This window comes from Sardina pilchardus, chromosome 10 (assembly GCF_963854185.1).
Source record: "Sardina pilchardus chromosome 10, fSarPil1.1, whole genome shotgun sequence".
Lineage (NCBI taxonomy): Eukaryota > Metazoa > Chordata > Actinopteri > Clupeiformes > Clupeidae > Sardina > Sardina pilchardus.
This window is the reverse complement of record NC_085003.1, coordinates 5693025-5717642: the sequence shown is the minus strand read 5'-3', so window position 1 is coordinate 5717642 and position 24618 is coordinate 5693025. Positions and strand designations below refer to the sequence as shown.

The following is a 24618-nucleotide window of genomic DNA, read 5'->3' as shown; positions in this document are numbered from 1 at the left end:
GCTGCGCTATTTAACGGATCAGTTCCCACTACATGCAACATGTTGAGCAATGAGAAGAGCGTTTTATTTATTTGTTTATTTATTTTTGTTTACGAAAATAACGTCTTTCTACAGTTGTAGGCCTGGTCTAACATCCATAAAGATCGCTTTTCAAGAGTCAAGAATATTTTCCTCAAGGCTCTCCATAACCCCCATGGAGCCTGAATTGTCTGATTTGTTCTTTCAAAATAGCACTTAACCCAAACAAATTCCACCGAAATAACGAACAATCAAGTGTTATTATTCACACTTCTTTCTTTTAATCACAAATAAATTCACTAGATTTCCTCAAAAGCAACGTGAGACATGGTTCTGACACATAAAGAGCAGCAACATATAGTGAAGAATGTGATATCAAAAGGAGAGATGAAAGCAGAGGGTCCAGTGTTGAAATACAATTTCACAGTATAGAGATGAGAAAAAAAATGGTTTTGGATGGTTACACAAGACAAATAATAGATGACAAACAAAACAGAAGGGTCAATCTATCTTGTATATAAATAGTTGGACCTATCCACATTCAACTATATACTATATTATTATTCTCTTCACAACCGGTGACCATTTCACCAATCTGTGTGTACAATTATAGGCACTTCAAATTAACATGAGCTAAATCTTCAAAATAGAACACTTTGTACACTCATAAATATTCTAACCTTACAGAAATGGTTAGAGACAACATCAGTGCCACGCCAATTTGCTGATAGTCGAGTTGTGTATTTCTGAACATAACAGCCTCAGACACACACAAACACGCACACACACACACACACACACAAATGCGTACGCACACAGGCACACACAGAGAGAGATGGCCCATACAGGTCTTTCACCCATGCATGCAGTGCACGCTCACCCATACATATAGACAAACAAATCACTGCCTGCATTTTAGAGAGGCTGTCAAATCAAGGCATTTAGCAGCTAAATGTCTCACGGACATAGCTATTAAATAGCTGGATTGAACTCCTCCACCCCACCCATAGGACTGAACTGAATTTGTCCTGAAGTCCAGCGCTACATGAGCACACTCACTTGAGCTCACCCAACGCAGGTCAGTTCTACAGCAGCAGCAGCAGCAGCAGACAGATAATACTAGCATCTTTAATATGGCCGAGAGGGGAGTCCACAGCAGGCCCACGCGCATGTGTGTGTGAGAGACTAACGAGGCCTAGTGGCTTGGAGTGCAGTGTCAGGCTGGACTTGGCTGGACTGGGCTGGACAGTCAGGGGGATAGGGGGGGTGGGGGTGGTCAATGGCTGGGTCCAGCTCAGTTGGAGCCGGCGCTCTCCGCCTCCTTGCTGGGCTCCTTGAGGCCGCCGGCGTCCTTCTTGCTGCCGTCCTTGCCGGTGCGGCTGAGCGTGCCGTTGAAGAAGCCCTCGGAGCTCTGGCGCTGGAAGTGCTGGCGCGAGCCCACCAGCGACGGGTTGTTCACCAGCGTGTAGAGCAGCTGCCAGTGGCCCCGGGCGCGCTTCGCACTCGACACCTTGTTCTGCTTCTTCTCCTGCTGCACCAGCTGGATGCCTGTGGAGGGTTGAACGCACCCTACGTGAGGATCAACCACTCAAAAACCCCAGCGCACACAATGCATGCGTCTCATTAGACTCGACTGATTGGAGGATGGAAAGAGGCTGAGAAAAAGCCAATACAAGCCAAAGATGTGTTTTTTTAAAGGCCCAGAGCCATTGATGGATTCAGTGAGGCGACACTTCATCCCACTCCCCCTACCCCCAACCCCACCCCATTTTGTGATCGGGTAGTCTGCACTGAATAGCACAACTCACCATAGGAAACACATAGGTTATCTTTGGACGATGTCTAGTTTGTAAACAAAATCAATAAATGTGCTTTCAAAATGACTGAAGCAAATTGTATGAAAGAGTATACAGCACTTATTTTTGTGAATTTGAATTTTCCATAACGGATTGTACTAAATTAAAATGAAATTTAGTCGAAATTTGCCAAAAAAGAGTTTTGGAATGGAATTACAGACTACATTTTTACGGAACATTGTTTGGTGATGTCTGATAAGAGTACATGAATTGATTTACAGCATTCTAATAATAGCAGGTGTTGACATAATCGTATGCACACAGTAGGAACATATTGGGCTTACAATTACACCCTGTAACACCAAGCCCTATGGGCCGCATGAATATGAAGCAGTCAATTAGCCAGACCCATCTGCGTAATCCACAGCTAATCTCCACCAAAAAACCAGCAGTTGTTCACTCGCTCAAGGGACCGCTGTGGCTGCAACAAAATGCACCAGGGTAGTGTGTGTGTGTGTGTGTGTTTGTGTGTGTGTGGTGGGGGGGGGGGGGGGGGGTCACAGGATTTATAATCTGATCACACACACAAACACTTGGGTTTTAGAAGATTATTAGATTGAATGCGAGTTACTGAAGTGTCATCGATATGATACGCAAGAGTCAGTGAATGCGAGTTCCCAATTATCCTCCTTTGGTTCGGTCTTACTGAAACACGCTGCGTGGGTTGACTAAGAGCAAGCTGGATTCATCTGACGCTCAAAATGGAGATGCAAAAGAGGATGTATCAAGGGAAGTGTGTGGGTTGGGCGGTGGGGGTGGGGGTTAGAGTAAGGAGACAGTTGAGTTTTCTGGCCCGGAAATCCAAAATTAAGACGTACTGTTGACAGGAAAAATATGCCCTGGCCTCACACACACACACACACACACCGCAGTGAGTGGAGGCCACAGCTGAGGTGCAGCTGCTTAGGGAGAGGCGACAGGTCTGATTGAGGGCAATGGAGAGGCCATGTTAAATGATTGCTCAGCGTGGCCAGATTTACACTGACAGATTCAATCAGTATAAAGATGTCTGCCTGCCGGCCGGCCCCTGTGCCAGCGACGTTGATGAATCCATTTTTTAGACATTAGGCAGGCCGACGGCACATCACACCGCGACCGCTCTGGCCTTGACAGTGTGGAGGGACACAGCGTAGCGAGCGTCAGTGAGGACCGACTCATTGTTCATTCTGACAAGCCAGGGAGGCATCAAAACTAAAGCTCACCCTGATCATATGGGGGTCATATATCATATCATATCCCACATGTGGCTTTTGGTAGTCCGACTATAACAATGTTATCTATTAGTTTTACCTCTGTTCTCAGCACACTGCAGTCATTTGTAAGTCTAAAAGTGTCCGTGACATTCACCATTTATGCACGTGTGGCCCCATTACACAGATTTATTTTATTTTATTTATGTCACAACTCTTATTGTGCTACCTACTGTTTTCTTGTTTTGCCTTTTCACACTGAAGCTTTGGCCTGCTCTATGAGCAGTTGATTTATCGAGTGTGTGTCCTCGGCAAACTGCTTACCTTCCTCGGCATCTCTGGTCCGTGGCATGCCGTCCTGGCTGCAGGTCTGCAAGAGCATGCCGCAGAAGGCCTTCATGACCGGGTGAGACTGGCTCACCTCAATCTTCAGGTAATGGGCATAGCAGCGGTAACCTGCAGAGCAGACAACACCAAGGGCGTCAGGAGGGGTTACGGAGGGGGTAGAGGGGGCAGCTGGAGGAGGATGGGGAAGGGTGGAGGTAGGGGTGCGGTGGGGAATCTTAGTCAGACACTGAGAATAACAGAGACAAAGAGAGAGAGAGAGAAAGAGAGAGAAATGGAGAGCAAGAGGAAGGGAGAGAAAGAGAGAGAGAAAGAGTCGGTCCGAAAGCAATCTGCACTGAGATTACCAGCGCTCAGCGATCAAAAGCAATCAGAGATAATGGCGACTCTGTTGGCGATGGTTACCTGCCGGTTTTCTCGTTCGATACGCATCTCATCTCACCCCACACCCCCCTTTCCCAGCCCGCGGCATGAATTGCAAGGAAATCACTGCCTGGCATTTACATCTGAATAACATTCAGCCTCCAGCATCCCTCAGAGTGTGTGTACATAGGCACAGCTTCCACTTGTAGCCGTTAGGAAAATTATGCAATTCTCACTTTTTTTATGGGTACTTGGCTGGGATAAGCTAACAGAACAGAAAAAAGCACAGAATACTGAGTAGAGAGCCAACATTACCATAAAGGTGGGAGTGCTGCTTGTGAGAGGATCTCCACGAAATCATACCCAGGAGGACATTTATAAATCCAACATGTGTATTGAATCAATGCTTTAATACAGGAACACATCTGAAGACCCTGCTCAATTACCATCACTAGATACTGCACACTCACTGTGATCCACACAGTACATAAAACTGCTGCCGTGAAGACTGACGTTTTTGTATTATAAAGCCTGAAACATTAAAGAATTAATGATGTGACTATGCTCAACTGGGCTCCACTGTAGCCAGCCCTGAGCAGGGGTGGATGGATGGATGGATGGATGGATGGATAGATGGATGGATGGATGGATGGATGGATGGATAGATGGATAAAATGGCTCCTTAGAAAACTGAAAGTTCAGGAGTGAATGAAACAGGAGTGAACTAGTGGTAGTCTGGGGGAGAGCTGCTGTTTGGTAGAGTGAGATCAATGCGACACACATCTGGGTTGCCTTTCACACTCTAAACACTGTAAAAGGATCAGGTGGAGGAACCGGGACTCACTTGGGTCGAAGGCCTCCACGTTGCGGTTGAGGAGGCTGATGTCCACCCTGCCTAAGTGGATGATGTTGAAGAGGGCCGTGATGACCACCCTCCAGATGCCCAACAGCACACCCAGCAGGACGTTGACGGGGAAGAGCAGGTAGGTCATCAGGAACAGACTACCCCTGCAGAGAGACAGAAACGGGAACATTCACTCACATCAGCATGCGACGCATGGAAGTAAAGGGTTATGCATTCAACACACAAGTCATCACTTTTTGGACTCAAGGATGGAATGCCGTTACAGTTATATTTTCAATCTAATTAAGCAGATCTTCGTGTCTTACAGTTCAAACAGGCAATATGTGTTACTTGCATGTGTGCTCCCTGAGAAGTGTGGTATACCCATGACCCTGAAACTCTTTACTGTGCCAATGTAGCTGCAGAATTATCTTAAGATATGATAAAGTACCGCATTAACAGAATCACTTCAAATCCATCGTCAGCCTTCTCTTTTGATTCTGATCCATTTGACCACACTGCCCCTGAACTGGACCCAGATCAGTGCTGATTAGTTCTGACTAGTGTAGTTCCTGATCCTGATTAGTTCCTGCTGCAGTGTGTGGATCTGCCAGATCAGTGCCAGACCTATTCTAGAGTCGCCTGCTATCTCTGATGGATGCAAGATCACGCTCAAGGTCAAAAGGTCACAACAGTTCACCTCACCTGTTGTGGAGGTCTCGTGCTCCGGAAACCTTCTTAATGAACATGAACTTGGCAGCCAAGTGCTGAACAGACACGGCCAGGAACAGCATCAACCAGAAGGGCCTGAACACGGAGGACAAAAGAGAGGAGGCTTAACGGAGGCAGAGAGACAAGAGGCAGGCTGGGAGGCTTGGAGAGGAAGCAGCCTGAGGAGCCTCTTCTGTGGGATATTAGATCGATAGGGATGAGAGCCAAGAGATCGCCTGCCAAGAGCCAGAGATGCGCTGCCATTAGGAGTACTTAGTTCACTGTGAGGGCAGTGGGTTAAATGCATAACAAGGGCAAGAAAGATGCATTATGTCAGGCAATGACGCCCTCCAAGTCCTCACCATTATCCTCTTTAATATGCCCATCATCACCATCATCCCTACCACCGCAATCATCATAATCATCATCATCATCATCATCATCATCATGATAATCTTCCATCATGTTGATCATGGTCATCATCATCATCAGTATAAGACTGAAGATCAGTTTATGGTTACAATTCATCATACTGGCATAAGAGAGGAACATTCTTGGGTGTTCGTCTCCAAAGCATAGTAGCAACAGAGAACAGTGTGTGCACGTTATTGTGCATTGTCTGCATGTTTATGTAGCTACGAGTCCTCTCGTAACTGAAAGTTCCCTTATTGAGGGCGCGCTGACTCACCACATGTTTGATATGATGTGGAAGAGCATGAGGTTCTGGCCGTAGAGGATGGGGATGATGACCAGGAACACAGCAAACAGCAGACAGATGAAAAACACCAGTGTCTGGATGGTCACACCTGCAGACAGACACAGGACAGTGATATATACCAGCTCATCCCAAATACAGATACAGCACACACCAAACTCACAGATGTGCTAAACTAATGAGAAGCAGCAATAACAAATTCTGAAAAAAAAACAACAACTGCACTGCAAGAGGGTTTCGTTTTGTCCTCAAAGCTCTCATTTATTTAAAAAAAAAAAAACATCCAGACACTGTTGTTGAATGCTGTTCCAGACAACAAAAGCATGACACATTTGATGATTAATTGCCTACTAAAACATCAAAATATGAGGATTGCTTTAGCTGCAGAAAATGCTTGCTTGATCTTTTTCAAATACAAATGCACCCTTCACTCATAAAACAAAACCTTTCATGATGAATGTTTTCAGTCCATCCACGCATCTTATTAATATTTACCCAGTGCTGTAGTGCTGTCATGTTAAACACACTCTAAAGTGACATTAGACAGTTAACGTAATGCTGGGAGATGAATTCTCTATCAATCATGCATTAGAGCTACAAATGCACAACACAATGAGAAACACTTGCTCTCCACTTCAGCATTTACAACAGCTAAAACCTATATTTGATTATATATTTATGAATTATGCTAAGGTGTATTTATACCTATATGTTAAATGTATACATCAGTTCTTTATGCAGGACCAGGTAATTGTAGTAAATCTGGTAATGATTAGCTCAATAATAGATACTGGATAAACAAAAATAACAAGAGAGCGGGGTGGTTTGGTTCATCGCCCAGAGGAAGTGGACGATGTGAGCACTTCCTGTGGTGGTGCGGTGCCGGTGCCGGTGCTACTCACTGAGGCAGATGACCGCGGCCTGGTAGCTGGTGAAGCCCATCCAGCAGACCAGCGCCGGCCGAGACGGCCTGATGCTCCTCTGGCAGTTGAACACGTTGTAGATGTCCCCCCTGTACAGGCCACGCAGGTTATCCCTGAGGCAGAGAATGAAGAAGAGGGAAAGGATGCAGAGGGAGGGAGAGAGAGAAAGAGAGAGAAAGAGAGGGAAAGAGAGAGAGAGAGAGAATGCAGAGAAGACAAAGGAGTGTTTTTTTTTTAAATAAAATCATTTTGGGGCACAATGAAGACATTAGATGTATTGTGCTTGCAGTATGGAGGCAAATTGAGGAGTAATGTGTTGAATTAAATGGTCACAATTCAACTTAGACAGCAATTTGACACACCATTATTTCCTGTTAATGACCCCCCCATTTTCATTTAAGAGAGATAATTGAGGCAGTCCCGTATGCAATAATAGCTATCTAAGTAATAATAGGCAGTCATAAAAACACTTTCCTTTTTTTATTATCAGCCCTGGGTTTGTCTCCCTCTCTCTCTATCTCTGTGTGTGTGTGTGTGTGTGTGTGTGTGTGTGTGTGTGTGTGTGTGTGTGTGTGTGTGTGTGTGTGTGTGTGTGTGTGTGTGTGTGTGTGTGTGTGTGTGTGTGTGTGTGCGCGCCTGCGTGCGTGTCTGTATCTGAATATGAGTACTGTATATATGCGTGTGGATGTGCATGCCTCTGCTAATCTGAGAGTGCCCATCCCAATTTCATAATTCTGAGAGACTTGTTTGTACATTACATACAGTGCATGACAAAATCAACTTGACCATGTTAAAAAAATACACTTAACATTCTCATGTGACACCCCAATAATAGCACATATTTTCCAATAGTATGAATAAATGGAGGTGCATTTAGAAACATAGCATCAGGTATTTGCAAAGCTGGCACTGTGCCGCTATATAATTGACTGATTAATGATTGGCTAGTTGTTTTTCTCCCTCTCCTGACTCCGTCTTACCTGTGCAGTACCATGGACCTCATCAGCATAGCCAGGTTAACCAGGCAGGACAGGGTCATGGCCGAGATGTAACACACTGGAGGGGGGAGAGAAGAAGGGAGTGACAGGGTGAGATAGATAGATAGATAGACAGAAGAAAGAGAGAGAGAAGAGCGAAAGAGAGAGGGATGGAGGAGGAAAGAAATAATCACAAAGCCAATCAACCACTGCTGTTGAAGAGGAGGCAAACAGTTTCTCAGCCTACTCAGCATTTCTTGCTCAGAGCCTTAGAGCCTGGCCTTCCCAGAGAGAGCAAGAGAGACAGAGAGATAGAGAGAGATAGAGATAGAGAGAGAGAGCGAGAGAGAGAGAGCGAGCAAGAGTGAGAGAGAGCGAGAGAGAGAGAGAGAGAGAGAAAGAGAGAGCCGGGATACAGCCGAGCGGTCTGGGCTGCTGACGCCAGCATTCCTGCCTCTCGGCCCGCGGTGTGTCGATCCCGGCTTGATTTGCACATGTGGATTTAAATCAATGTGGCAGACGGGCAGAATGAGGTTTACTCTCCTCCTCCTGTTCGCTAATGGAATTGGACTGCTGCAAGGAGGCATGCGTCCATGCATGAAGGTGTTCAGGAATTCGGCGGTGGTGGTGGTGGTGAAGCTGATCGGGGGATTTTTCTCCTCGACCTCAATAGTCTCACTTTTGTTTTCTGTGCTATTTTAGTGTACTGACTTCCAGTGTGATTGATCAGCCCTGACACTGGCCACAGTGTGATAACACCAGCAGGGGAGTTACACGTCAAATGAACACTCCGATTCTCTGATCAGTGTATTGTCTGATGGATAACTAATATGGATTGGCCCTCTAACAATTCATAGAGTTTCCAACATGTGTGTAGATCATGCATTACTCAGGGCCGTTCCACAGGATCCTTATGGTTCTTCCACTAATCCTTTAGACCATCAGTTTCATTAAACTGGTATTAACATCAGAAAACAGTACTCTAGAGGTGCTCTTCCAATCGTAAAGTTCTACTAAGAATTTTACCGTCCAGGTTCTCCTCAGTGAGCTAGTTCTTCAAGACTTTTTTCAAGTTTGCTTACATTTGCACTTCTGATGTGTAATCTTCACTTTTACTTGAGAAAATGATCAAGTTTATTTTACAAACTTCTCAAGGCTAGCTATAGTGCAGCATACACACCTAATACCACGGACTCGGTGCCCATGAGGTTGCACACTCCATTTCTGTGCTACCTTCAAAGGCTAGAAAAGCCAAGAACTCAAACTAAAAACCAAACTCCTCATGCCTTCCCTGCAGGACGCTGTCTGCTAGAGTCTTTCTAATGGTCTCCTCTCCTCCCCTGTTGTGTGCTGTGAGAGAGCCCCGCTCACCTTCCACACACCACATGTAGTAGATCACGATCTTGACCACCTCCTGGCGGTCCTCCGACAGGATGATGTTGAAGCCGGCCAGGAGGAAGGCGATGTCCTCGTCCACGCCATGACGCACGATCTGTAGGGTGGGCACCACACAGCTGATCAGCAGCACGGCCATCTGAGGGGCAGGAGAGACGGGCACACTTAGCCAGAGAGACCAATAAGACCGTCTCAAAGGAGAAAGGCATCAGACACACAAAATGGTTTGCCAATGATACACGTAGGCAGACAAATCACATCAAATCAGTAATTAGCAAGCTTTATTTTTAAGACCTTTCACTGATCATGTCACATAACAGGCAATTAGTCTTATAGTATGCATTTATTTCATAATAAATAAATCAAATAAATAATCCAAATCCAAATACATTTCTGACTGGCTTTGTACACGTCATTCAGAACCAGTGGACTATATGAACACACATGTAGAGTCAAGTACCTGATAAAGGGAAATGAATGCCACCACAACAGAAATGGCGAGTTTTAATGGAAACCTGAAAGCTGGTGTAGGAGAATGAAAATAAAATTAACAACAGAAAATGACTCAAAACAAAACAAATTGAATGGCAAAATAAAAATTGAACTTTGTAATGAAGATCAATGTAAGGATGAAGATCAAAGTGATGTTGTTCTAAACGTCTTAATGGGAACCCCATTTACCATCTTCCGGTGTGTAGATGTAGGACTTGATGGCATCAGAGATCCTTTCAAACAGATTGGGTTTTGAGGCACCGGAGCTACAAATACATAAACACCATCAGAGAAAAAAAAACAAAAAAAAACAAAGTCATCAAGAAACACATGCATACACACACAACATACACTCAAGTACATGTATGTGCACATGCATATTCACATAACACACACAATCACACACATGCACACGTGCAAGCACACACACACACGCGCATTCCCTCACATATTCACATACACAAAGATCTGGAATAGATATTCCAGGTTCCACCCAGACGGAACCACTTCCTGTTGGCCATCATCCCTGGCCTTCAAATATCAGCTGCTCATTTGCATCTCTGCCATCTATGAAGGGAGCCGTGTCACTCACGTGCCCGTTGCCAGGTAACGCCAAGTCAGCGTGGGCGTGTCCTTTAAATGACAACCCTGGGCTTTATTATGGTTTCCTGTCATTTGCATAAGTGGACACTAAAGAGCAGCGGCAGCAGTTTAGAGGAAGTGGAGGACCGGACAGAAAAGGCAGCGGTCATGGAAAGCCCAGGATTAGCCGCTTCACGGCTCCATTATCCCCATGTGGCAAAAGTAGCCGGCCCTTTTTCCACATCCATCTTCGGCCAGGAGACAGAAATACTCCTGATAAGACCTCGAGCATTTTCATTTACATGGGATTTCATTTACATGGCATTTAGAGAGATGCTCCACACAGCATCTGCAATGTATACGCCAATGTCTATTCATAGGTGCATTTATGAAGACATTTACATGGGAGACACTTTCCTCTTTGGGGGAAACACCTGAGCTAGTCATGGTGGAAGAGTGACATCATCGGTTTGATCATGTCTTTCAAGAGGGGTCTAAAGACATATCTGTTGCACTTAGTTAATAGTGTTCGTATGAGTTATGGTTTGTATATTATAGCATTTGTTTATTTTCATTAGGCTATTGACAATTAACATTGCCTAATGTGGTCTAACCAACATTTTCAAAGTGTTCACTGTTCATTTTAACTATTGTTTTGTTTTTATTTGTAAGTCACTTTGGACATTGAATTTCTTGAATTTCCCCTTGGGGATCAATAAAGTATCTATCTATCTATCATCTAAATGCGTCTGCCAAATCCCACAACCATAGCCACAACCATAACCATAACGGGTTTCCAGTGGTGATCCTCACCTCGCTTTAGATGGCTTCTTCTTCTTCAGGATCTTTTTCACGTAATCCCTGTAGTAGCTGCTCCTCAGGTCCTGAAGAGGGTCCAACAACATACAGTGAGTTATAGCATGCACTGCACCAGTGTATTAAAGCAACACCGTGCACCATAATTCTTCTTGAGGTATTTTGTTATGTGGAACTAGTTTTGGTATTGTCTTCAAATTAATTTTGATTGTACATATATGGCCATATGACAGACAAATACACCCTGGCATTACTGACAAATGACATATTGCCAAAAGACCCCAGTTACCAGACAATAAAGCTTTTATCAGTGCAAACTGTGCTGCTGTTGGTCTTTGCAAGGCTAGCGAACGCGTTAGTCTCAGACCAAAACTCTTTACTGCTGGCTTCAAATGTCTTCAGTACAGTTTAATTATTTTTTATAGAGAGTGGGCCCAGTTAAGATGTGTCTTGTCCATTATGCATTCATCTGAACCTTTCTTGGGATTATCAGAGAATAAACACAGTATTGTGCTCGGCCTTTCTCCGAGGAAAACAACACTACCGAATCTGGGCTTAATCTGAGTGGGTCCCATAAACACACAGTGGCTTTAAAGCTGATTACAATGGTATGAGCACCACAGCACCACTAACACGTCTCTACGTCACTTGGTTCACACGTTAAGCCTGTTCATAAGCGCTTAGGACATGCTCTCATGTGAGAGGGGACAGAGAGAGTTATGTGAAGGGGCTTGACATTTAGATTATAATACTACAGTATGATACTAAAGACTTATTCAAAAACGTTTTTCAGAGAAAACTAGAATGTTGGTCTTAGTTGGGCTTAATGTTGCCTGTAACTGTAAAATTCTTCTCTGAAGTGGCGTCTGTAACTTGACCCCCGGCCCTCAGTGCTCACCTCGTGGGTATCGTGCTTGTCTGAGCCCTTCAGGCCTTTGAAGAGAAGTAGTGGATACTGGAAACTAAGGAAGGCCAGACAAGCAATCTGAGGCAGGCTGGTGAAAAGGGCGTAGTACTTGTAAATCTGCAAGACAGTAGCAAACAAACAAGCAAACAAACACATTTAGCTTTTCATGTCCTTTCACATATCTGCTGTGGATGGGTTGAAAGTCCAGCCCATGTGCTGGGCAACCTCTCCAAAATTGCCTTGCCCAATCCATCTCAGAGAAACAATAAGAATAGTTTCCATTTTCTGAGCGTTCTGATCCAAATGAGATCCATAATCGCATTTATGTTAGTATTTGATTAATTAATTATTTTCACACAATACCCCTGGATTTCGTCTCGGGGCAAAGAATGCTGCCAGACCAATCAAACTTGGCCAGGTTCTTTGTTCTTAAGGAGATGAGGGTTTCACAATGCCCAGGCCTGGACTCTTTCCCCGCCTCCCTCCTCTCGGAGCTAGCGGATGCTAAAATGATTAAGTGTGACCAAGCCGCTTGGCCAATGCTGGCTGGCCACTGAACACAGAGCTTTTCAGGGCCCAGCAATTCATTCCCAAAAGCCTGAATAGAGTCTCCTGTGGAAATCACGGTATGGGATCACAGCATGAAAGCAAGTACAGTCCTAAGCTTCTCTACATGCACGTCAAAATCTGTCAATGTTACTCTAATAGAGATGCAGACTTAAAACGTCATCCTCGGGGTAATGTCTGGGCGCGCAACAGTGTAACTTAAGACAAGTAAAGCGTTGAGATGCCTGTAACATGTTCTGTCAGCCACGGCTGGAAGATGACGGGAGAAGTGCCTTTGAAAAGAGCAGTCTACCCCGCTGGGGGCTCACTCTGGGTCGTGTGAAACCGGGAAGAGACAGCTGACAGTGAACACACCGAGAAGCCTCTTACTTGGATTAATGTCTCGAAGATTCAAAGACTCTGATCTGCGTGGAGGGCACCAGATCCTTAACCATAGAAATACAGATGAGACACCTTTTCTCGCGCATGATTGAAAAGTAAGCAAACGTAACCCACTGCTTGGAAGCTGAGCTCTGACTGTACAGTATGTAACGGAGTCTGACTATGTGAGGTGAGGTGTACTCAGTCTTTCTCATGATGGGCATGACAATACCACTGAGGGTTTGTCCGGCTAATGAGAGAGGACATGACTATGTGATCCAGCACTGACTGTGTGAGATCAACCAATCAAATGGACTGGACTTGAGTCACATAACTTCCACATAACTTAGACCTAAAGCGGCTGTACCTATTACGTAATATCTGGATTATTTTGACATCCTACTTTGTGGAGTCGCAAATTCCTATTCTGTTGGAATGAAAAATTGCAGCATTATAGAAATGTAAGGCCTAGCATTGGCAAAACGCATCATCATAGACCACTTCTGATTTCAATGGTGCTCATCCCAATTCCCGGGTCAGCGGCTGCCTTACCTCTGGTGTCCTTGGGCAGTCCACCTTTTGCCAGACGAGGACGCTGAAGTGTGACCAGGACAACAGGCTGCCCAGGACGTAGCCCACCTGGCTGTGCAGTGTGCCACAGGCCAACAGCGGGTAGTACAGGGCCGGGTAGTAGACCAGGGCCAGGATCATCCAGTACTCTGGGGAAACAGGACAACAATGACATCAGCATGGCTCAGAGCAAGGAAAATTCCCTGAAGTCAACGGAAGCTTGGGAAGCCCTTGTATATAACCATCTATTTTCAGATCTCAAATGGCCTGGCCCATTCCTGAATTCCATGCACAGTGCTTGAGAACTTTACGCCCTGCATCAGACCATAAACATCCCTGCAGGCAACACGCATCTGCAGTTCATCTACAGATTATCAGATGACTTTGGTCTCATGTACAAGGCTCTGATGTGGCATCGACTCAACTTCGAGTCAGCTTCTATCAGAATCTCATGTCCATCTGACAGTCGGTCTTTAAAAAAAAAACATGAACAATCCAAACTGTATCAATATGATACAACCATGATGAAATGATGCTAACCCATCATATTCCACCAGTTTGACATAGTTATGAAAGAAAAACCAACCAACCCTCTTGCATCAGTGTTACACAAACATAGAAGAAACCAACCAATTAAATGGTGGCAGTGTCAACCAATCAACCAGTATCATAATGTCAGTGTCACACAGCCATGCCAGAAACCAACCAATCACATTATGCTACACAGCTATGACAGAACATAGACATTCTGTTGAATTAGTGCCATGTTATTAGAATATACTGAAATATGAACGGGTTCGCAGGAAGATGCAAAAACACCATAGACAGATGGCGAACTGGTTTCTGTAGCTCATTTCAGACACAATGCACTACTACGGCTATGGTTTTGAATAGAGGAATGACTCACAGTGAGAAATGACGCACCTTCCCTATGCTGTGTGTTTTAGAGAGGAGACCACTATATAAACACACGTGAATGCTACTGATGTAACTGACATAAATGATAAGACGCATAACACACCATCACTACTAGCCATGCTGTCCCATATATGGTGCCACCGTTCCTCTCACTAATCCCAGGGCCACGGGCGCTGTAAGAGGCCAAGCCCGTTGCGCAACACAACACAAAACAGCCCCACAACAGCCACAGCAGTGAACTTCAGTCGCAGCGCTCCGAACCCAGGCATGATAATCCAGTTGCACAACACACACACACACACACACACACACACACACACACACACCTTGAAGGACTGGACATCTGAGCAAAAAGGGAACAACAAAAGCGGCGGCTGCTTGGCTAATGCGAACGGAGCATTTCTCCCTTTCCCTTCCCCTCCCTCATGATTCAGACAGAAACTCCTTTTGTTTAGTCTCTTTGAGACGGGGGCCAAGCGCTGCCGAGGGTGTCTGCTCATCAGACAGACACAGTGTAGAGTTCACTCACTGAGCCTACGGGGGATAAAAAACACCATCTGCACAGACAGCCTGATACCTCTACAGCGAGAGAGCGAGAGAGGCAGAGAGAGATAGTGAGAGGGAAAGAGAGAGATAGAGAGAGAAAGAGAGAATGACAGACAGAACTGATATCCACACACACTGGTGGGCCACACCTTTCTGTCTGTGACACATAGACTACTTTATCTGGTTACTGTCTGCCATTCTTTCCCTCTTACCCAACCAAGACCACATTACATTTACACTAATTCGCTAAAAAAGGCACTTTCATCCCAAGTGACTTGCACCGCTGGCTGTGGCCTACCCCTGTCCTCCCTCTATTGTTGCAGATCTGGCACGGGGTCTGGACACACTCTACAGGTATTTCATTTCACCACCGCTGGGTGTGCCTCCAGAAATGGGAATTCAACCCCACGACTGTACGGTTCTTTGCACCTTGCTCTAGATAGGAGAACACACTGAAATCAAGAGCAAGATCTATTCTAGAAGAACAATGAACATACTAGGAATTTCATGTGCATGAGTGAACACCAAAGACCAAAGAAAAAGGCTACTTTTCAAGAGCTCCGTTTTTATCCATTTACTGTATACAACACTTCACAACAAGTATCAGTAGAACCTAGCAACCAATTTTAATGGAAGCAAATCCATGATTGCTACACATCTCATCAGACAACTGGCTTGAATCTGGCTTCATAAACAACCAATCATTTCAATTGAGAAAAGGAATTTTAAAACTCATCGAGGCTCCCCAGCCCCATGAAAGCCACATGTCTGTCAGACTGCCCAGAACTCTGTCCTGCTCTTACCTCTGTGGGCCGAGTCCTTGACGAAGGGCAGGGGATTGGCCGAGATGCCCAGGCCGAAGAGCTTGCAGAAGAGCACTCCATACACCGCCACCGCCAGGCCCTTGTGCTGAGTGTGGTCCAGGAAATTTACTGGGCTGCAAAGAGGAGAGGAACCCGCATTTAATATCAACAATGCCTGTGTGTGTGTGTGTGTGTGTGTGTGTGTGTGTGTGTGCGTGTGTGTGTGTGTGCATGCAGTCCTTTTTGATAAAGATCAACCCTTTTGCTTTTGTTTAAATGAAACCAACTAGGCACGTGTGTGTGTGTGTGTGTGTGTGTGTGTGTGTGGCCGTTGGGTTGGGGGTAACTGTGTACGAGTGTGTGCCTGCCTGAACTTCAGTAACCTGTCCCGGGGTCAAAGTCAGTGTTTACCATCCTGTGTGTCGGTGTGAAGGTACCGTCGGCTCACCTGAGCAGTCCTGAGATTCCCCTCAGGTTATCGTTCACCTTCTTCCTCCTGGCCAGTACTGCCAGCACCAGCATGATCACCAGCTACAGACACACACACACACACACACACACACACACACACACCTGTTAGGCCTCCTTCCTGAGACACTTACACACACACACACACACACACACACACACACACACACACACACACATACACACAGACAAATAGCCAAACCTGCCCTATGACCCTTGACAGTCGTTAGTGGTGAAGACAGAGGAAGACCAAGACAAAGGCAGAGATGGAGGACCCCCCCAGACCAGGATCCACCTCATCAGAGAGGGGTCACAGCACCACCCACTACACCCAGCTCCCCCGGACACAGACGTGAAGATGTCTCCTATTAGTCACGATCATTCACCAGGACCAGGGCTGGGTCGTGAGACCTCCTGTGACCTGCGATGACCCTGACCTTTGACCCGGCAGAAAATCCCAGACAAGAGCTCACGTCACACCATGGGTCCATCACACCCAATTACTACAGGGGTGTTTTCATAAGCATCAAAGAAGGCAGAGAGTGTGTGTGTGTGTGTGAGGAGGGGGGTGTTCCTCTATTCAGTTGCTTGACGATGTAACTCTATGCAACTGTTACCTAAGCCAGTCTGCAATTCCAGCTATTCAACTGCATCTAAAGTTCTATGCATCTAGAGTTCTATGCATTCAGACCAAATGGTGCATCATGGATTTACAAATGAGTTGTTTAGTTGATCTAATGTTGCTAATAGCATTTACTGGTAGTTGTGTTGTGTTGTATGTGTACAATGCTTCTGTTCGTGGGGTACATTTGATTCATTACTCTACATGAAAGCCACACATCAATTGGTGCAAAGGGCCAGACGGTGTTTGAGAACATTCATTTCTCAACTCATTGGGGGCATAGAACACTGAATGACAGAAAGTGATTGACAGCAAGATGCACAAATGAGAAAGAAGGACTCACGGACACTGCTGCGATGGATATGTGGTAGAGCCTGTCGTCCGCTGTGGGATCACAGGGAGGGATTATTCTGGAAGGTTCACAGAAGAGAGGAGGCTTGTGAGATGCTGAGGTCTAAAGCGATTACTCACACACATGTGGGTAACTGATCACCCCAAACATAACCCCTCTACACACACACACACACACACCACACACACACACACACACACACACACACACACACACACACACACACCACACACTCTCTCTCACACACACACACACACTCTTGTTCTTTCTCCCTCCCATACACACACACACACACACACACACACACACACACACACTCACACACTCTCTCTTTCACTCTCTCACACTCTCTCTCTCTCTCTCTCACACACACACTCACACACACACACGCACACAGAAGCCCACCCCTTCATGTCAGGCGACCATTTGCAAGAGGCAAACTTTTGCCTCAAGCACAGATTACATGTTTAAACCGATTGCTGGTCAATGTGACTAAGCTGGACTCACGTTCCTGAGAAATTTAGCACGTTCTGAGCGAGAACCTTTAGTGTGAGAAGGAAAACGCCAGTGGGGGTCTCACACACACTAAGTGTCAGGGCCAGTGTGAACGATAACTTTGAGAAAATAGATAGAGGCCACGGGTACGATAAGAAAACATCCTAAGTTGAACTGAGCTTTGTTCTGCCATTGCTCTGCTGGGCTGAAACACTTCAAATACATGACTGCAACCACTAGCACTTTGTGTACAGTGTGGCCTTTCAAATCCAAACTGTCTAAAACAAGACACAGCATCACTCTGCAGCACATCATTCTCCAGCATCATATACAGACTGACAATGACAAGGCCCAGTCAAGAGTTAACTACAGAACTGCACAGACCTTTTTCTATAGACAAATCATTTCCTCCCATCCCTACTAAACACACCCAGGAATAGACGTCCACCAACATGAGACAGACGAGTTGGGTACTCACTCTTTGGGGGGTTTGGTGGGCACGGCGTTCTCGTACCAGTCATAATTGTAGTACTCCTGTACCTCTGCACTCATGGTGCCAGGTGTGTGTTACCCAAGTCCAGTTTCCGGGAAACACACCAGAGTCCTCGCCCTCGTTCCTCGTCCCTCGACGTGGTCCTCACGGAGTCTCCGCTGCGTGTCCCTGACTCCTCTTTCCGCGGCTCAGGATTCACTGCAGGCAGATGGCAGGAAAAAAGGAAAAAAAAGTTTTCTCTGAAGTTTGAACCGTCGCTGGTTTGTCTGGCACCGTTGTTGTGGGGTCCAGTGTCCGTGGTGCCTTCTCTCGTTTCTTTTTTCCTTCTTTCTTTTCCTTTTTCACCCCGTTTTTCTCTTCTTTTCCTCTGTGTGTGGTGGTGGCGGTCCTCCCCCACTCTCTCTCTCCTTCTCTGTGTGTCTCTTCAGGTTCCTTGCTGCTACTGTGGCGGTGAGGCAGGCTGGAGGTGTGATGTGACTGTGACGGGAGCAGGCTGCTGAGTGCCACCCCCCAATCCTCTCCCCTGCACAGGCCCTTTTTCAGATGAGGATTACTAACAGACCAGGGAGGACCTGAGAGAGAGAGAGAGAGAGAGAGTGAGAGAGAGAATGAGAAAGAGAGAGAGGGAATGAGAATGGGAAGGTGGGATGGAGAGAATGAAGTTATCAAAGGGAGGGAGAAATGAAAGATTGAGAGAGAATGAAAGAGAGAGAACGAGAAAATGAACTAGAGGAAATAAGAGAGGTAGAAGCAAGAAAAAAAGTGAACAAAAGGCAAAGGGAGAGAAAGGGAGAGAAAGAGAGAGAAAGAGAGAGAGAGAGAGCGAGTGATGTGAGAGGAGGGAGAGAAATGTTCCAGACAGGGTGAGCCGTGCTCTGCTCCGTTCTGCAGGGCCACCTGTAGCTGTAGGGCTGGAGGTCACACTCACTTCACTTCACTTCACTTCACTTCTCGTCCTGGACCACAGCACCACACAGCACAGCACCACCACAGTACAGCACAGCACAGTACAGTACAACACCACCACAGCACTACAAAGTACAGCACAGCACAGTACAGCACTACACAGCACAGCACCACCACAGCACCACACAGATTCCACAGCTAGGAGCAAGAAAGACAAAGGCAGAGGGATCCCTGGCCTTTTAAGCCCGACAGACACCTAAGGTTGTGTGGGTGGATGTGTGTGTGTGTGTGTGTGTGTGTTTATGTATGTGTGTGTGTGTGTGTGAGAGAGAGAGAGAGAGAAAGCGAGGGAGAGCGAGAGAGAGATGCACTATCACACCCTATCAGGGAGTCACACCTTCCATAATGATAACAGGAAAATTCACATTGGCAGTGAATAACTATCCTGCAAAACACACACACACACACACACACACACACACACACACACACACTCTGATGCTTTAACAGTTAAATAACCTAAGACCACACACACACACACACACACACACACACCCTCTGATGCTTTAAGAGTTAAATTACCTTAGACCACACACACACACACAGTGAGAGCCACACACACACTCACACACAAACACACACACAGAGACAGTCCCATCTGAGGGGAATCTAGGATATACATGTCTGTACAATGTTACCATTCATCTAGATAACACAGACACAAGCCCAATTAACTAAGCACTTTGGAAGATAAGTCACTTTTTATGATGGTAGAAACAAAAAAAGATACACCACAATTATACTTACAAAATGAACCAGGCTTGGCAACCATTTGCTACAGTGAGCTGTAAGTTGAGTACCGTCATAAACTGAAGCAAGGAAACACCTCTTGAATCAGTTTTTGTTGTGACACGCCAGGGGAACACCATATACTAAACTGATTTATGAGCCAGCTACGTCACGTCACAGAACAGCACGCTTTCTCTGCTGCCCAGTGAAATCGTTCCATAGTCAAACTACTTCCTTCTCCGCGGGACTGGTGAGTGGCTATTCCCATTACCCACTTGCTTGGTAACACCTTGAGAAAGTGTGAACACAAGTGACTTGTAAAAGAGGACAGGAATAGGTCAAGGGTCATTTTATATTCCCAGTGCTTATACCAATATGTATACCTCTTAAAGAACATAGCACTTTAATAAAGGCAGTGACCGCACCGCATTCGGCCAGGCGATACACATACCCAGCTTTGCATACAATACATGCGTGAGCCATAAATAGAACTGTGGGGGAAAAGAGTCACACTGGGATTTTAAGCTTTGCCTTTGTATCTGTTCGTGATGTAAGTTCAAGTCTCCATGTTTCTCTCACTCTCTCTCCCTCCCTCCCTCTTTTTCCCTCCCTCCCTCTCTCCCTCCTTCTCCCCTCCCTTGATCATGTTTTGCAAGCAGGCCAGCGTCAGAATGAATTGCTCCCCCTCATTATGCCGGGATTACAGTCAGAGACTGTTTTAAAAACGTAACAGAAATCCACCTCTAACACTCCTGAGAAAACACACAGCCGCCCACTGGTGTCTAAAACAAAAGCGCTGCCGCAACAGAACCCCAAAACTAATACATCCCTCGAGACAAAAAAAACCCCAAAAAACGACGGACGAGCCTTAACAAATAAAGGTCAGGGAACAAAGAATGCTTTGAAGAGTGATAATTACATCACTGCCACGGCCCTGGGTCTGTGCCAGAGAGCGAGGAGCTTGTATCAGGTGCAGTTATGGGCGAACACTAAGCCAGGCTAAAACCTCTGAGGCTTGGATCAGCTTCTCACCACCACAACTTGTCAGGGGAAACACAATGAACTTCACCCATCACTAATATGGGCCTGATTGGATTAACAGCAGCACACTAATGTGCTCCGGACCAATGCAAACACTCCTCAAGTCAATGTCATAATCCGCTCGTGTTCGCCTGCACCTCTAAAAAGGCCAGCGAGCCTGAAGATGTGAAGAAACAATACTGATGAGGATGTCAGATAAGGTTGTAGATTACCATGAAGAATACAAACTCTGAAACACATACTGTATTTGGTTACTGTACATGGTTGGTGTTCTGTTACTTACATGGCAGATTCAAAAACAGAGCACACCATTTAACAATGATAACTTATGTCAAGGCTTTGATGTTCCAAGGACTGATGTCCACACAACATAACAAAATTCAGAACCTGATTCCTCAGATGCTCACAAAATGATTCTTAATGGCGGGGTGAGGTGGGGAGGTGACACACACTTGTGATAATATTTCCCTAGGTCCGTATTTTCCATTAAACCCCCATTTCAAAACGCTAAGCATCTGGTCTATCCACAGAAATGACTATAAAAATGATTCCCACAAGCACAGATCGTGGGCCTTGATGCGGCCGACCGCGGAGTCGGGAGAATGTCGAAGCGACGTGTGAACCACAGCTTGAGAAGCGGGTTCACACAACCTGCGCTGGCAGCACTACAAAGGCCTGTTATTCCGGCGTGTTCCACCACCACCACCACCACCAAGGCACAGCGTGACGGGACAGAACAGGAGCGAATCTGATTAAAGGCACCGAGGAGAGAAGAGGTGAGCGGGAGAGTAAGATGGATGCTCCTCATAATGGCTCCACACTGGCCGTCATCCGTCAACAACCCCCACGGGAGCGCTTAAGTCTGCCAGTTAAAGACAAGAACTGGGAATAGTGGTGGTGGTGTGTGTGTGTGTGTGTGTGTGTGTGTGTGTGTGTGTGTGTGTGTGTGTGTGTGTGTGTGTGTGTGTGTGTGTGTGTGTGTGTGTGTGTGTGTGGTGTGATGTGTTAAACTAGGTGTCTCACTGACAGAGCGGAACGTTTAATGGAGGAAAAACAGACATTCATTTAGTGCCAAAGACAAGTGATGGTTGTTTAACCCCAATTGTCTTCAAAACTCCCCAGCTCTGAGGTGGGTCTGCCAGCCCGACAAAGGCACAATAGGGAATCACAGATTGGAAACATTCTGTAGTAGAAATATAAGGCCTTTAAAATTCCATAGAGGGAATTTCCCAGATTCCCATGGATGGGATTAACCTGATCCGTGAAACACTGTGCTACTCTTCCTCATAACCCCAGGACCACAATTTTCAGGAAGCTTCATCCCTGCTGTGCCTTTTCTTTAACCTATCCTTCACTATAACAAACAAAAGGTTAACGGTTTTAAGTGATACATTTGTCAATGTTCTATTTTATTATTATTTTTTTAAATGATATTGGCTGGATGAGTTCTTTGCATCTGAAATCACACACTAAGTAATCAAATCTAATTTATTGGCAAGGCACCTGCGCAGATGTATTTGGGTAGGCATTTAAAAATAGCTTCACCACAGAGAGAGATATATTTCCTACCTTAATCAGAGGAGGCAAAACGGAATGGGCTACTCTGCGTCTGACCTTTACAGGAACTATCTGTGTCAGTCACTGAGTTTTGCATAGGCTGGCCTGGAGCCATGGGGAAACGCGCGGTTGTATCAGCCTGCGCAAAGACTGCCCGTCTCTGTGGAATTCCACCGCCGTGTGGGAAATCACAGTCCTGAGTCACCAAGACATCAGACAGGCAGGCCTTAGCCATTTCCTTCATTCGGGAGAGCACTATACCAACTATGATAGGGTTTTAATATGATTTCTGTGGTCATGTTATGGTGTTGGTGGTCTTCTTGTGTCTGGGATTTTATTCATAGCGTTGATTTGTATGTGATGCTATACATTTTTAGCCCAAAGGATAATGAAAGGCACCAAATCAAAGATTTACAATCAACACACTTTACAACAGTATTATGAAAAGGGACACAGATATTCAGAATCCATCAACACTTGAGCAGAGTACTGGGCAATGCTATCAGTGCAGCTCATCCACACCTACAGTATGTTCGGAAGAAGTCATTTACAATGCTCTCTTAATTACAGATCATGGTGTTTAGACAGACTGTCAGAATGTGTGACTGGCTCTAGGTAACACTTCTCTTTTTCTGTATTATAGATTTACTGACCGCGGTTAAATTCGCTTGAAATTAGACCGCTATTACTTTTTATTCAGTGGCTAAGACCTGTAAGTAGGCTACCTGTAACCACTACACAACTAATTAGAACGACCTCACCATCGATGTCGACGACCTAACAAAGTGATGTTGTTGCCAAGCTAGAGAAGACAGACAATTTCCTGTAATGTTCAAGAATAAGCAGCTACAAATGATACCATGAGACCCGTGGCGGATCTGAAGCTTTGAACTGATAAATCCGCAGCTCTCCTAAAGAGCAGGGCTGCGCTGTAATTCTGGATTAATTAGGAACTTTTTGATAAAGTTTTAGCAGACCTCTATATAATTCTCAGCTCGCCCACAGGGCCTTCTGTGTTTCTGAGATGATCAGACTCTGCCTGTGTTCAGTCCTTAACGCGCCGGCCTCTCTGTCTTTCCACATGGAGGATTATGTCTGATGGACAATGTTCTCAAAATGAGCACGCTTTGAAGCGGTTTCGACTGCACCGTGGCAAACAGTGGCGCCTTTGTAGTTACTTACCATCTCAATTTCTCAGTGAAAGACGCACAGGTGTAGAGGAAAGGGGAATCTGAAGATGCACATGGCAGCCACAAATGCAGTGTTCACCAGAAACCCGTCCGCAGCTTGCTGCAAGGTGAATGATGCAGCAAGTGCTTTGGTATGGTATCCTCTGGTATTTCCGTACACAATAGTGGCCAGATAAATGCATATTGGCAGTAACATTAGCCTACATCATAACATCTTATTAACGATGATCGAATTTTAAACGTGCTTGCTGTCATGCTTCCAGGTGAAACGCGTAGGCCTACCTTCATCATTTAGCCATATGACTTGCTTGATGAACAACTGAACTTCATCTTTGTCAATGAGAGAAATCGCTTTATTTTCCATTTATTTAGTCGCTGCCTGGACACGTAATCAACTGGACATTTAGCTTTAGGCCTAATCTTTAAAAAGTAATAAACTCTTAACCTTTAAAAGGCTGTTTTAAATGAGTAGACCCACCCACATGTTGCAAAGTGCATGCGTAAATGGTCTGATATAGCCTAATAGCTGTTATCATATTGTTTTCTTAATAAAAAAAAAAAAGGCCTGTCAGGAAAAAGAAAACACTTTATGACCAGTTGAACACATTACTGCAATATCAAAACTAATAGAGGCAGTAACTGTAGCCTACCAATGTCGTCTCATCATTGCAACCTATAGGCTATATCGCCTTAGTGATGTGTGTTATTTCTTTACCTTGATTTCTTGGACCCCTCGTTAGTCATCCTTTATCCTTTAGTCAAGACCAAACATGTGAGGCTACGGTTGCAAGTCTTTTAAATTAACAC

General features: G+C 45.5%; 2 protein-coding genes across 4 annotated transcripts in view; one reads left to right on the top strand and one right to left on the bottom strand.

Moving 5' to 3' along the window:
- Positions 1–276: 276 nt before the first annotated feature.
- stra6 (signaling receptor and transporter of retinol STRA6) lies at positions 277–24618 on the bottom strand. 3 transcript variants are annotated; one of them, XM_062548377.1, is made up of 18 exons: positions 24527–24618; positions 18314–18900; positions 17332–17398; positions 16347–16429; positions 15899–16032; positions 13614–13780; positions 12126–12251; positions 11225–11295; positions 10019–10095; positions 9798–9859; positions 9314–9476; positions 7946–8021; positions 6945–7078; positions 6016–6133; positions 5322–5423; positions 4617–4780; positions 3389–3520; positions 277–1566 (listed from the first exon to the last, which is right to left on the bottom strand). In XM_062548377.1, exons 2-18 carry the CDS (start codon positions 18385–18387, stop codon positions 1313–1315), a joined length of 2004 nt encoding a protein of 667 aa, XP_062404361.1. In that variant the 5' UTR covers positions 18388–18900; positions 24527–24618; the 3' UTR covers positions 277–1312. The 3 variants fall into 3 exon arrangements, with proteins under 3 accessions (XP_062404361.1, XP_062404362.1, XP_062404360.1); XM_062548378.1 differs by lacking the exon at positions 24527–24618 and adding an exon at positions 24094–24170; XM_062548376.1 differs by lacking the exon at positions 24527–24618 and adding an exon at positions 23804–23937.
- Positions 23821–24618, top strand: part of LOC134094379 (coiled-coil domain-containing protein 33-like) — a 75954-nt gene continuing 75156 nt past the window's right edge. The window contains exon 1 of the mRNA XM_062547883.1: positions 23821–23918. Coding sequence (XP_062403867.1) covers positions 23878–23918 — 41 coding nt within the window. The 5' untranslated portion in view covers positions 23821–23877. The remainder of the gene's footprint in view (positions 23919–24618) is intronic.